The sequence below is a fragment of the Penicillium maclennaniae genome, assembly GCF_028827695.1.
Source record: "Penicillium maclennaniae strain IBT 15551 chromosome Unknown utg000001l:1.0-3280838.0:1.0-3283122.0, whole genome shotgun sequence".
NCBI classification, from domain to species: domain Eukaryota; kingdom Fungi; phylum Ascomycota; class Eurotiomycetes; order Eurotiales; family Aspergillaceae; genus Penicillium; species Penicillium maclennaniae.
Window position 1 is genome coordinate 469,163 of NW_026623213.1, and position 14,054 is coordinate 483,216.

The 14,054-nt window shown below is 51.9% G+C and overlaps 5 protein-coding genes across 5 annotated transcripts; 3 read left to right on the forward strand and 2 right to left on the reverse strand.

Moving 5' to 3' along the window:
• Nucleotides 1-728: 728 nt before the first annotated feature.
• On the reverse strand, nt 729-3,737 carry N7477_000164 (putative ARID/BRIGHT domain protein (SWI1); the record flags this gene model as incomplete). The annotated part of the gene is made up of 3 exons (XM_056961827.1): nt 729-1,653; nt 1,674-3,197; nt 3,244-3,737. The coding sequence occupies 3 exons, from the start codon at nt 3,735-3,737 to the stop codon at nt 729-731; spliced, it is 2,943 nt and encodes a 980-aa protein (XP_056826830.1).
• A 341-nt stretch (nt 3,738-4,078) lies between these two features.
• N7477_000165 (uncharacterized protein) lies at nt 4,079-4,273 on the reverse strand (the record flags this gene model as incomplete). Its single annotated transcript, XM_056961828.1, has 1 exon — nt 4,079-4,273. One exon carries the CDS (start codon nt 4,271-4,273, stop codon nt 4,079-4,081), a length of 195 nt encoding a protein of 64 aa, XP_056826831.1.
• Nucleotides 4,274-6,138: 1,865 nt separating this feature from the next.
• rpt3 (proteasome regulatory particle base subunit RPT3) lies at nt 6,139-7,683 on the forward strand (the record flags this gene model as incomplete). Its single annotated transcript, XM_056961829.1, has 7 exons — nt 6,139-6,296; nt 6,349-6,390; nt 6,447-6,545; nt 6,605-6,891; nt 6,941-6,989; nt 7,036-7,605; nt 7,665-7,683. 7 exons carry the CDS (start codon nt 6,139-6,141, stop codon nt 7,681-7,683), a joined length of 1,224 nt encoding a protein of 407 aa, XP_056826832.1.
• Nucleotides 7,684-8,292: 609 nt separating this feature from the next.
• N7477_000167 (uncharacterized protein) lies at nt 8,293-9,765 on the forward strand (the record flags this gene model as incomplete). Its single annotated transcript, XM_056961830.1, has 5 exons — nt 8,293-8,505; nt 8,555-8,702; nt 8,766-9,112; nt 9,156-9,421; nt 9,477-9,765. Coding segments are annotated over 5 exons (1,263 nt in total), but the record flags the coding sequence as incomplete, so codon positions are not given.
• Nucleotides 9,766-10,879: 1,114 nt separating this feature from the next.
• fcpA (protein-serine/threonine phosphatase) lies at nt 10,880-13,430 on the forward strand (the record flags this gene model as incomplete). Its single annotated transcript, XM_056961831.1, has 3 exons — nt 10,880-11,127; nt 11,180-11,266; nt 11,330-13,430. The coding sequence occupies 3 exons, from the start codon at nt 10,880-10,882 to the stop codon at nt 13,428-13,430; spliced, it is 2,436 nt and encodes an 811-aa protein (XP_056826834.1).
• Between the last annotated feature and the right edge of the window lie 624 nt (nt 13,431-14,054).

The window sequence follows — 14,054 nt, forward strand, 5'->3', positions numbered from 1 at the left end:
CCTTATAAATTAGTGTCAGGAAGTGACGGGAACTAGATGGAATACTGGATAGGAAGAAGGAAGGGTGCGCGACTTGACACAGACGTTTGACTTTGAAGCCTTAGATAATCCTTGTATTCGCTTCTCTCTGCGTCGTGCGCTAATAATATCTCCAGTCCGGACGCCTTGACTGGAGGATGGAAACCATAATATATACATGATCGATCGATCCGGCAGCTGGACCATCGAATGAACCTATCGAGAGATCTGTTGCAGAAATCATGACTAGTGATTTGAGTGACGTGAAGGATATCGCTGAGGACATACTGGAAGGGGCGAGCAGGGCGGGAAAACCAGGCGAAGTCAGAGCCAAAGCCTCAAAAAGCGTTTCAAGAGTGACTCTGATCAGGCTGTACGCTGGGTCTACCTATCGACAGCCCCGAAATGTTAAACAGTAAAGACTAATTCGTACGATTGATCACTGGAAGAACTCATATAGGATATCTCGCGTTCAGTCGAGGGTATTTTGAGCATTGTACACTGAGAAAGAAGCACGCTGTCTCACGATGGGAAACAAGAGAAAAGAAAAACCACCCTATTCCACCGGCGCCCAGAAAGAGAAGATGACCATTGGCTGAAAAAGTGAGTACAAATGACATGACAAAGTTCAGGAAATATCGTATATGCTGCGTGCAAGAAAACCTCTTGCCCGACACCAACGACATACCATTCATGCGGCTGAAAGAGCTTTACTCTGCGAGCCGAGAATACGTGATGAGTTGGCGAATGATGGTAGGGTCAATGTTGGGGAGCAGCAAGGCCCCGAGAAGTTGTTCTTTACGAGGGACAATTCCGGATGGGAGGCGGAGGGGGGAGGAGTCGTCCACCTGCTTCGATTTTTCTGCGAGTCGACGTAAGATAGCCAGTCCGCGATGGATGATCGAGCCAAATGCGATGGCTTCGCTCTCGGCCTGGGGTCTTGGCCGCATGCTGATTTGTGGAAAGCGTTCATTGCAGAGCATACATGAGAGTCGCAAAAGGTGAACGGCGAATCCATCAGTAGATCCAAGCCAGCGTTTTGCCATGATCGGATCTACGAAAGTTGTCAGGACATCAGCGGCTAGGAGGCCATGCATGAGGAAAATTTGGCGCGCATCGGCAGCCGCCAGAACGCTCTTGTGAGGAATCGGGCTGATGGCGAGCCCGAACGCGCGAGTGAGCAGCTCTGGCCTCGGCGCGGAACCATCCCCAGAGAAGATGGCCGAGAAGTAAGTCCGGTTCGTATCGTCCTTCGCCAGGAACTTAGCAAGGGCGTCTACAGCGGCTGGAGTGTATCGGTGGATAGAAGGGTTGAAGGCGGTGAACATCACACGATCGGACTTCATCGATGGCTCAGGCAACGGTGAGAATGAAAGCAGGAAAGTCAACAGATTCAAAGCTTCCTCTTGTCCCGGCATTGGCATGACATGGGCTGTGTTGCTCATGAAAATCACGGCATCCTTCATAAATTCCAGAGTGTTCTGATTGGACCGCAAGAACAATTTCCGAGTTCCAACGTAACGGCAGACGTCGGCAAAGAACTGGGTGAGCGATGGGACAGCGAATGCAGCCAAAGTCGAATCCGCGGGAATGAGAAGTTCCGGAAAATCGTGGTGATGGCAATGATTCGGTCCACTGCCCGATCAAGTTCGTACTCAACACTGCCAAATTCAGGCACTTCAGCGAGGGATGTGAACTCGGAGTAGCAGGCTCGGGTAACCTCCTCATACGATTGTAGTTGCATAACATCTGATGTCTGTGGGATATACTTAACCAGATAGTCAACCTGATCTTGGGCGCAGTCGACCAGACTCTCTACCAGGTCTTCGCAATTATGGAGTGAGATGTGCACTTGAGGATCACATGAAACAGTTGTAAGAGTTTCCAAGGCAACTCGAATTTCGCCCAGGATGCCAGACTTGAGACTCATGTTCAGAGCATGGAAATCAATCACGCCCAATTCTGCGAACGCTGGTATGCCAGGCCGTAATTTCAAGATATCATCTCCAAGCCGGTACATCTCGTCCACGTTGATGGGTCCATGGAGACGAGGATCGTCCACAGCCATAGGTTCATACGGATCCTCGATAGGCTTCTTGACGAACTTCTCGAGTTTTTGTTCAGCTTGAACTGGTGTTGGTGTCGCACCCTTCCCTTGTTGTGAAGGTGAGGGTGCAGTGAACTGACCCGATGCGTCAGTGGGGGGAACAGAAGACTGTGACTGACGGGAGATGCTGAGTCGATGACCAGTCTGGGGAGGTTTCTTTTGACTTGGTGCTTGTGTTGGTGTTGCGAAGCCATTAATTGGGGTCGGCTGCGTATTGTTCGAGATTGGTGTGTTGTTTTGGGGGGAGTTGGCGAGTTGCTGAGGCTGTTCGAATCCTTGACCGGGTTTGACCGAGGGTGACTGGAATTGCTGCATGGCCGAGGGCTCATTCGGCTGCCGCGGGACTCCACCTTGCTGCATTTGGTCGCCAACCTGTTTCTGTTGCGAATTTAAGAAGGCCTGCTCGTAAGGAGCCAAATTCCTTGAGTGGTAATCTCGAATCTCTTGCGCAGCAGTGGGAAACTGCATTTGCGCGAATTGGAATTGCTGCGCAACATGTGGCCACATGTTCATTTGAGTAACTTTCTTTGATCCGCCCATTCTCATCACGGTTCCGTAAAGCTGGAGAAGATTCAACTGACGACCACAAATCACAGGATTCATGTCCAGCGGAAGGTTCCGGGCCATCATGAACTTCTGCAACCCTCGCACAAAAACTTCCGGGTTATTGGGCTTTGCAATGTTCTGTTGCATCTGCCGAATAGCCTGCATTTGCTGGGGATTGCCCTGAGGGATCATCCCACTAGGAGCAACTGAGCGCCCTGCCATCTGTTGATTGGCATTCATTGACCGGTTTTGATTTTGCTGCTGCATCTGCATCTGAAGTCGCGCCTGCTGAGCCGCGATTGCCTGATGATACCCCTGAGGTACTTGTTGCATGCCGCCTTGTTGCATGCCGCCTTGTTGCATGCCGCCTTGTTGCATGCCGCCTTGTTGCATGCCGCCTTGTTGCATTCCACCATATTGTGCCTGCATAGATGGCTGTTGCGCCGCTTGGCTCATCCCGTGTCCTTGCTGGAACTGCCCCCCCCATGCCTTGGGGAAAAGCTTGTCCTTGCATGTAGTTGTTGTTCTGCGGGGTGTTCACCCGGCTCCCATGATCTGATTGGGACGGGGACATATGAGCACCGACGTGTGGGCCGGCCGGGGAGAAAGGACTTGGGGAGGCGGTTCCCATACGAGCACTCTGCTGGTCAAAGTCCTGCATAATCGGCGACTGCGTCACATTGGGCGACGTTCCTTGCTGAAGATGTTGGTAGGGCGTGGGATGTTGAGGGAATTGAGCTTGCCCGTTTGTGGGGCCTTGATATCCAGGATATGGTACTTGGGGAGTCTGCGATCGCGACCCAGGCATGCCGCCGGGGCCTGGCCGTGGCGACATGGGCATACCATCTTCGGGTCGAGCTCGCTTAGACGGAATCACCTGGTTGGGATTGTGGAAGCCCGGGGAGGCATTCCGTGACACGCCATTGTTGAACATGCGCTGGAACTGAGAGGGGTCCTGGGGAGTAGGCGAGGTGTGAAGGAAGGCGGAGGGGTCTATAGTGGAAGGATTGAAAGCCCCATTATCCTGGCCAGGGAGGGTCGAGGCGTCGGCGAGCCAGGCGTTCATGTCGTGCGATTCTACCAACCCATCTGTCCAGGCAAGAGGGTCAGCGACAGCTCCACCCTAGGTCCACGCGTCATCACCGTGCGGCAATGAATCACGCGAAGTTCATCTGATTTATCAATGAAAAAATGGGACAACAGAGACATGGGTTGCAGGATGAATCCCAGAGCCATGTGAACGCGTATGGCTGGGATGTTTGGGGTCGCGCTCGGTCGCGACTTGCTCCCGAGGGAGGTTCCAAGGAAAAGGCAAAGAAGGCATTCTCCCCGTGAATAAACAAAACAACAGTGTAATAGAAGAGGGAAGGGAATAACGAATGTACATACCGACAAAGCTGGATGACTTTAAATTCCCGACTTGCTACTGGATGACTGAGGCCGGAACCCGGAATTAGCAGATGAGACGAGGAGCAGAGGTTGGAATTGGGTGGTCACGTGGTTGGTGGCCTGAGGCTGGAAAGTCACCACGCCGAGCAGGCGGCGCGGAGCAGAAGGGGGAAGGAGGGAAAGACCGATGGGCTGGACTGGGCCACTGATCATGGGTTGGGGAACACACTGAGGATCGACCCTAAGGTCACGACACTTCTTCGGCCCGAAGAACCATAGACAAATTGGGGCAGAGGAGGGTGCGCTGGGTGGGCTGCGCCGGAAGAAGGGGGAAGGCGAAAAAGGGAAGGGGGAAAGTTGTGGGTGCGTGGCCACAGTAAAACAGTAATAATAAAAAACACTTACGAGGGGAAAGGGGAACCGCCGAAAAGCAGAAGTAATACTTACAGTCCAGAAGCCAAAAGACCTCAGTTAGGGATCAAAGGGGAGTGGAGGCAAAGAATGGTGAGGGAAAAATTACTCTCTGGGGTGATGGGAACATGCGGGTACCGGAAAGTAAGGAATGTAGCACTATGGCGGCTGTCTGGTTGTACCACCAATACACTCCGTATCCCGTATCGTACGTTCTCGTTTGCTCTCTTCTCTTTTCCTGGCGTTTTCTCTGCCCCTTCTATTTCTGTTGTGCTAGTTAGTTCTTGGGGTCAATTCATCTTTCACGTATCCAGGATTCGGAGAGTTGCCCCCATTTTTTGACTGAGAGGTTTCTTTGGCATGGCGTTCGCGGTTAGCGGGTTTCGGCTGTCGCATACTGCCATCAGGAAGAGACTGAGCAGATCAGTCACAATGCGGGTGCTCAGGGAAAAATGGCAATCTCCTCAATTTTTGAGTCCATGAAGAAGAGGAGAAAATGGAAGGAAGGGAAGAAAAAAACCGACGCTGGCCGGACACAAGTCCAGGCGAAGATCCATTCCAACGGTCTTCGCCCAGTCAGGTTAGTCCGTATACTCCAGTGCCGGGCAGAGTGCGAGATCTGTGGCCCTGGCTTCGCACACGGACTCGCTCCAGCTATGGAGGACCCTCAAAGGGTCTATACGAGTGCATTGTATATGAAGGGGTCAGCGAATGTGTGGAGGGAAAATGAGAAGGTCCAGATCAGGCGCGGTGACGGGTGACGGGCGTCGGCACTACTTGTATAAAGCTCGGACTAGCGTCTGATAATCATGACGAGCGCCCTCAATGCTCCGAAAGTCTCTCGAAAAAGAAATCAGAAAAAGGAAAGAATAATTTTCTCAGCACCCTTCAGATGAAAAAGGCGTGGTCCAGGTTTCCATGTGCACGGATCCGACTCGATCCGCATGGGAAATCATTGATGGTTCTGTGCCTGTCCCACCTAACCGCGTCTCGGCCTTGCTCCACCATGATTGGGTCTATCCTACGGTTAAGATGATGTCGAGGCCCAAGCGAAGGCTGAAGCACATTCATCTCGTGTGTCTCTGTTGCTAACGGCTACTCTTGACTGGCGCAAAGATCAGCTGCCTCAATCCGTGAGGACGTGCAGCGTCCTTTCCAATGGATCGTACGAATCATACGAATCACCTCACGACCCTGTTCCATTGGATTCGGGCGCCAAAGCTGAGCCCCTGGTCGAACAACCGGCTCAGCATTAAACCTCCGTGGGTGGATGACACGAGGGAAGCCTGATAATATTCCAAGGCCGGAGTAGTTCCGCCTCACATGCACAACAGCCCCAGGGTGAGCCTAAAGACTGCCTAGTTAGTGGAAAGAGAAGAAGAAAAGTACACCGTAAAGTCTTTCATATCCAGTCCAGAAGAAAGACAAATCATGATTTGGTGTTTGTGATGCATGAATTTAGAAAATCAGGGCCATCGACTGGCCAGCGCGGCGAATCTCACGTGACACAGACGTGAGCTCCAGGTTCCCCGATTGAGCTCCCAAGGACCATCATCGGACTCTTTCACAGCCCACCCCAACATTGTGTCAAACCCCCATAAGAAAGCGTCGAAGTCATATTCCCATCACTGAATCATTCTCTGTCTTAAACGTCAATCAGCTCCATCATGGGAGACGTCGCCGTGGAGAACCCGGCGAACAACGTCACGCCTCTTCCCAAGCCCAGCGCACTGGACGCCCTCGGCAATCTGGACACCCTCGAAGGCACTGGCGTCGATGGTAACGATGAATATGCTTCCCTGAAGCGGTTACAGAGACATCTAGAGTATGCATGGCCCGTGATGTCGAGTTTACAGGTGCTGACGCCTTTCACCCAGATACATTCAGTTGCAGGAGGAATACATCAAGGATGAGCAGCGGTTTGTTTCTCCACTGCAGTTGTGGGTGCTACAATACTTACCATGCCGTTCTACAGGAGCTTGAAGAGAGAGCTCGTCCGAGCACAGGAGGAGATCAAGCGGATACAGAGTGTGCCGCTGGTGATTGGGCAGTTCATGGAGGCTATTGATCAAAAGTGAGCTTGTTTTGCCATTATTCCCATCCAACTTTCAGTTTGCTGACATAGAAATTCAGCACTGGTATCGTGCAGAGCTCGACCGGGTCTAATTACGTCGTCCGCATCCTGTCCACACTCGACCGCGAGAAGCTGAAGCCCTCCTCTTCGGTCGCTCTTCACCGACACTCCAACGCGCTAGTCGATATCCTTCCCCCGGAAGCTGACTCTTCCATCGCCATGCTGGGTGACAATGAGAAGCCGGATGTGACCTATGCCGACGTGGGTGGCTTGGACATGCAGAAGCAGGAGATTCGGGAAGCCGTTGAGCTGCCCTTGACGCATTTCGATCTCTACCGGCAAATTGGTAGGTACTCAGTTTCTACGCAATCTTTCATCTGCTAACCAAAATATAGGTATCGATCCTCCCCGTGGTGTTCTGTTGTATGGCCCCCCCCGGTACCGGTAAGACCATGTTGGTCAAGGCCGTTGCCAACAGCACAACCGCCAGCTTCATCCGCGTGAACGGCTCCGAATTCGTACAAAAGTATCTGGGAGAAGGTCCGCGTATGGTCCGTGACGTTTTCCGTATGGCTCGTGAAAACTCGCCTGCCATCATCTTCATTGATGAGATCGATGCGATCGCTACCAAGCGTTTCGATGCCCAGACCGGTGCCGACCGAGAAGTGCAGCGTATTTTGCTGGAGTTACTCAACCAGATGGACGGTTTCGAGCAGACCAGCAACGTCAAGGTCATCATGGCCACCAACCGTGCTGACACTCTCGATCCCGCCCTGCTGCGTCCTGGTCGTCTAGACCGCAAGATCGAGTTCCCAAATCTGCGTGACCGCCGCGAGCGTCGTTTGATCTTCACCACCATTGCGTCCAAGATGTCGCTGTCCCCCGAGGTGGATCTAGACTCTCTGATCGTACGCAACGAACCGCTATCAGGTGCCGTGATCGCCGCCATCATGCAAGAGGCCGGTCTGCGTGCGGTGCGCAAAAACCGATACAACATCATCCAGTCCGACCTTGAAGATGCCTATCAGGCACAGGTGAAGGCTGGCCAGGACGACGACCGGTATGATTTTTTCCTAATGTCCTTGTTTTCTTATTTCATGCCACTAATTCACTCGATAGCCCTGACTTCTACCGGTAAATGCCTACTCTTTGGCGAGGCGCGTGGATGCGGATGGTTCAAACTTGGCTCCATTCATGTATTATCAATCCTCTGAAATTTGGAACCCATGGATGATGTGTTGTTTCGCGAATTATAATACAGGTGAAAGTACCCGATCAGGACCCCTGTAGGGTGTAGGGTGTAGGGTGTAGAGTGCAGAGTCGGGCGGAGTGAGACCCCTGCATAGTCAGGGACCTATCGTGCCAGGGTCGTAGGGGGGAGATGACAGCCTAGGGCCGTGGCCATCTGTGCCTAGACGATACAAGACAAGGTTTTGCTGGTCACACCTTTCATGGAGGAACAGGGCAACGCCTCAGCAACTCTCGCCACTGCAGCTGCCAGGTACAAGTGCTTCGACCTCTTCCTTGCTTTCCTGCTTAGCTTAGTTTAGGCAGCTATCCCCAGCCACCGCGTCAACGAAAATCACCGCAGTTTTACAGTTGTACACTTGGAGAGTGATACACTCATGGAGCCCTCGCCTATAGTGATGACCAAATAAAGAAATGAATATAGATAAGAAATGAATATAGATAAGAAAGAAGCCGGAAGGGACGAATGTGGGATGAGCGTAACCCACACGGCGCAGCTGATTCCGGGAATGACGCATACCCGTCACGTTATGTCGATCGCTTCCCCAAGGCTCCGCCCCCAGCTCCTCTCTTATCTTCCTCCTCAACTCTCCTCATCCCACCCAACATTATGAAGACCTTCGCTTTGCTTACAGCCTCTGCGCTGCTGAGCACCGCCTCTGCTGAGGTTCACAAGCTCAAGCTCGGAAAGATTCCGCTTGAGGAGCAGTTTGTAAGGAATACCCTGCCGTTTCCGATTCCACGGCTCTAACCGCAGATAGAACGCTCACAACATCGAAGAGCATGTCAAGGGCCTTGGACAGAAGTACATGGGCTACCGTCCCAACTCCGACCAGGGCTTCCAGGACACCTCGTTCAAGCCCAACAGCGGTCACGATGTGTTGGTTGACAACTTCCTGAACGCTCAGTGTAAGCACCTCCTTCGAAACCTCTGCCATTCAAGAAATGAACGACGATGTTGACTTGCATTAGATTTCTCAGAGATCTCTCTCGGTACCCCGCCCCAGACCTTCAAGGTGGTCCTTGACACGGGAAGCTCCAACCTGTGGGTCCCCTCATCGGAGTGCAGCTCTATTGCCTGCTACCTCCACACCAAGTATGACTCGTCTGCCTCGAGCACCTACAAGAAGAACGGCACCGAATTTTCCATCCAGTATGGATCAGGCAGTCTCAGCGGTTTCGTCTCTCAGGATAACCTGCAGATCGGCGACCTGAAGGTCACCAAGCAGGACTTTGCTGAGGCCACCAGCGAGCCCGGCCTGGCCTTTGCTTTCGGCCGATTCGATGGTATCCTGGGTTTGGGATATGACACCATCTCTGTCAACAAGATGGTTCCCTCCCTTCTACAACATGATTAACCAGGGACTTCTGGATGAGCCCAAGTTTGCTTTCTACCTGGGCGACGCCAACAAGGATGGTGATAACTCCGAGGCCACCTTCGGTGGTGTGGATGAAAGCCACTACACTGGCGAAATGATCAACATTCCCCTTCGCCGCAAGGCTTACTGGGAGGTTGACTTTGACGCTATTGCCCTTGGTGATAACGTGGCTGAGTTGGAGGACACTGGTGTCATCCTTGACACTGGTACTTCCCTCATTGCTCTGCCCTCCACCATGGCCGAGCTTCTGTAAGTTTCGACACCCGCTAGTTTTTCTCCTATTCATTTCTAATTTGACAAACAGGAACAAGGAGATTGGTGCTACCAAGGGCTTTACTGGCCAGTACACCGTTGACTGTGCTGCCCGTGACTCGCTGCCTGACCTCACACTTACCCTGAGCGGCCACAACTTCACTATCACCTCCTACGATTACATCCTGGAGGTCCAGGGCTCTTGCATCAGCAGCTTCATGGGAATGGACTTCCCCGAGCCCGTCGGCCCTCTGGCCATCCTTGGCGACTCATTCCTGCGCAAGTGGTACAGCGTCTATGACCTTGGCAACAATGCTGTTGGTCTGGCCAAGGCCAAGTAAGTGTCTTATCAGATCATAAAGTTCTAGATGTCGAGAAGCCGAGAATATCGTAAATACGCCATGCATATGCGGCTTCTCGCGGGTGACATGTGAAATCTCAACGGCGATTGATCCGCCCCTGGCTGCCAGCATATCTTCTCTGCTCTTTTTTGCTCCTGACGGTAATTTGTGTATGTGGAACTGTTTTTCTGACGGTATTGCAAATTGCTGTCCCGAGCATGAATTATCTTCGCATTTCATTCGTTCCACTTCGCCTTGAATTAATCTTCTTCGATATCGTACTATTTTTATCTTCATGAAAGCAAATACATAGATTGTAGAAATGATCCTTGTAGCTCGTAATCATCGTCCTGGGGCCGCTCCCACCGCAACGGGCCGAGGAGCTTGAATGGAGCCGGAGGTCCGTGACTGCAGCGAGTCAACTTGAGAATGACCAATCATGGGTTCCAATCCAGCCTGAGGTGAGATCCATGCAGCTCTGATCGAGTCGCCCCAGATAGCGACTCCCATACAAAATGCTATGAAAGAGCTAATACACAAAGAAAACCGGTTGGGACGTCGTTAAGGCGGTCGGTGTTGACATAAGCGGAGCTCGAAGGTCATCCCAGTCCCCGCACAGTTCCCCGTCGAGCTTTGCTTTCTTCGATCGCAACCCCATCTTTCATTCATCCTCCTTTGATTATCCTCTTTCCCACACTATCGTCGGCCTGGTGCGTCATCTCTTACCGTTACGCGCCAGGTTGTGCAAGGCGCACGGCTTCTATCATCCGCGTCGGGTGGCGATTCCCATCACTCGACAGCCTAAGCCGTCGCGCAGCGCGCCATCAACCGCATACCCCAGTGTGAGACGTGTCTCACCAGACAAAACACCCTTCAGGCGATATAAAGGAATTTTGATCGCTCTATCTCCCGAGCAAAACTCATTCACGCGTCGCGTGTTGGTGATGACACCATAGCCGCAGTCGCACGCGATCATCCATACACAACCGTCCACGCCCGTCAATCAAGCGGACTGGACTCAGAGACGAAACCGTGAAAGGGATCAAGATTGTGCTTGAAGATACATTGAGCTGACCCGTGGGTTCCATCGCCTGGGTGCGAATTGAGAGCGACCATGCTTCTCCGTCTGCCGCCCAGCTTGCACTACCCCATCACCGTAACCTCACTGCTTAAGCAGCCTGGAGATGCGATTGAGCGGGATGAGGCCCTTTTCTGGTACATCTACCAGACGACTGTTGAGGAGGGCGATGGGCTAGGCAATAGAGTGGAGGTCAAGCGAAAGTTTCCAACTCGCTTTGAGTCGACTGTCGATGGGGAAATTGTACAGTGGAAGGTTGCAAAAGGCGATGTGATTACAGGGCCGTAAGTCTTCCATCTATTCTGCCGTGTTTCTGTCGACTAACAATGGACATAGTGTTGACGTTGTCGAAATCGATGAGCCATGCGCACACGAGGTTCAGTTCGGAGGACTTTGCGCTGAATGTGGAAAGGATATGACTGAGTGCGTATATACAAGACACGTGGAGCTGGAGCGAGTATATATTGACCGTTCTGTTCTTGATAGAGCTACCTATAACACCGAAGTGATGGACTCATATCGCGCTCCCATTCAGATGGCCCATGACAATACTACCTTGACTGTTAGTGAGAAAGAGGCTACCCGTGTGGAAGAAGATGCAAAGCGTCGCCTTTTGGCATCCCGACGTCTGTCTCTCGTGGTGGACCTTGACCAGACCATTATCCATGCCACCGTCGACCCGACTGTTGGCGAGTGGAAAGAAGATAAAGATAACCCTAACTACGAAGCATTGAAGGGTGTCCGCCAATTCCAATTGATCGACGATGGGCCTGGCATGCGTGGATGCTGGTACTATATCAAGCTTCGGCCAGGACTGGAAGATTTCTTACAGAATGTCGCCGAGCTATATGAACTGCACATCTACACCATGGGTACCCGAGCATACGCCCAGAACATAGCTGACATTATCGATCCGACTCGAAAGCTCTTTGGTGACAGGATTCTGAGCCGTGATGAGAGTGGTAGTTTGACTGCAAAGAATTTGCAACGACTATTTCCCGTTGACACCAAGATGGTGGTCATCATCGATGATCGCGGTGACGTGTGGCGGTGGAGTCCCAATCTGATCAAGGTATCCCCTTATGACTTTTTCGTCGGTATTGGTGATATCAATTCCAGTTTCTTGCCCAAGAAGCAAGATCTCGGCGAAACGAGTAAGGCAGTGAAGGAGAAGGAGAAGCATGCGAAGCAGGAACAGGGGGATGGGGAAGCAGCGAAGGCAGTAGCAGAGAGTGACGTCTCCGCACTAGAGCAACTAGTGACGATGGGAGGCGGTGATAACCCAAGCTTATTGAAGGAGCAAGCAAACGCCCAGGAAGAGACAATTATGCATCAAGTGGAAGACCGCCCACTTTTGCAAAAGCAGAAAGAGCTAGACGCAGAAGATGACGCGTCTGCAGACGGTAGTGAATCATCCTCCAGCGTTGATGAACCTCAAGAAGCTGCCAAGCAGCGTCATCATCTTCTGGAAGACCATGATAAGGAGCTCTTCCAATTACAAGACCGCCTAGAACGGGTTCATATGGCATTCTTTGATGAATATGACAAGAAGCGGACACATGCCCTCGGAGGCCGCGTGGCGGCTCTCAGAGGCGATAAAGCTGCCCATAAAGACAGAGACGTTGATCTGAAATTGGTACCCGACATCAAGGATATTATGCCGCGATTTAAGCGGTCTGTATTAGGTGGCGTGGTCCTGGTATTCTCAGGCGTTCTTCCTCTCGGGACAGATACGCAGAATGCTGACATTTCCTTATGGGCCAAGAGTTTCGGCGTCGTTATATCATCAAAGATCAACGCCCGAACCACTCACCTGGTGGCCGGCCGCAACCGTACTGCGAAGGTGCGTGAAGCTACGCGGTATCCCAATGTCAAGATCGTCACCACACAGTGGCTTTTAGACTCTTTGGTCAGCTGGAAGCATCTGGATGAGACTCCGTACTTGCTTCCCGTGCATCCAGACGATCGCGGTGAGCCTTTCTCGCCCGGCTCCTTGGAACTCGCAGATAGCACATGGCTATCGTCTTCAGACGATGCAACGGGCTCTCTCTGGGCTGATGATGACGGCAACGAGGAAATGTTCAAATCTTCCGGGCTTGACGATACGTCAGTTCCCGGATACGACGAGGACGAGCAAGCTTTGGTGCACGACGAACTCAAGGAGTTTTTGGGCAGTGACGACGAGAGCGAAAGTGACAGTGAAGCATGGGGTGAAGAGACAAACGAGGGAAGTAAGAAGCGCAAGCGAGGGGAAGACACCGAAGGCGAAGGTGACGAGGAGTCCGGTGAAGGAGAGGGCGACGAAGATGATCCCCAAGGCTCACGTCTATCACAACGCATCAAGCGTTCGTATGAGCGGAGCACAAGTCTTCGAGAAGTCGCTACAGCAAGGGGCTCTATCTCCGATCCCTCGGGTCATCACGACGAGGAGCCAGATGCCACAAATGCAGGTATCACGGACGATCATGATGACGGATATCCCGAGAATCCAGACGACGATGACGATGCGCTAGAGCGTGAAATGCTCGCTGCTTTCGAGGACGACGATCCCCAAGCAGAGGAAGAAATCGCTGCTGAAAACGGGTAGTCGGTGTATCTTTGATTCCATCTTCCTTCAGTTCGCTTTGCATCCCCAATGTCTCAACTCAGTGGTTCACCTTTGTGTTTTCTCTCCTAGTGTCTTTGCAGTAGCGCTGCTTTCCTGGCATAGCGGCGGCGTTTATCTGTTTTGGTTTGTTTGTATTTCTGCCTGCATGGTCTCTGGATCCACGTATCTACGGTTTCTGATCTACAGTCTATGCTCAATACAGTGGGTGGGCTCCTCTGTTTTGATTATTGTATTATCTTTGAAAATTGAACATGTTAGTCGTATGAAATATGTTTGTAGTCTTTGTGATGCTATGAAAACTGTCATGACACCAAGTTGGAGGCTGGGCATAAAGGTCCAGAGTCCAATCTCAAGCTACTGAACAGATCTGAACGATGTTTTCACAATAATGATAATGCATTGATCCATTCAATTAGGAAAAGGGGACTTGAAGTACCCATCGAGTCATTGAACATATACAGAGAGGAGGAATAGTACAGGTGGTGAAAGCAAGCGCCAGAAAACATGACCTGAAAAATCGCAAAACCAGCAGATAAAAGACGCAAAACCCCGTGATTGCAATTAGAAAAGTACACCGAGGGAAGAGGGGAGCTCGAGAAAGGA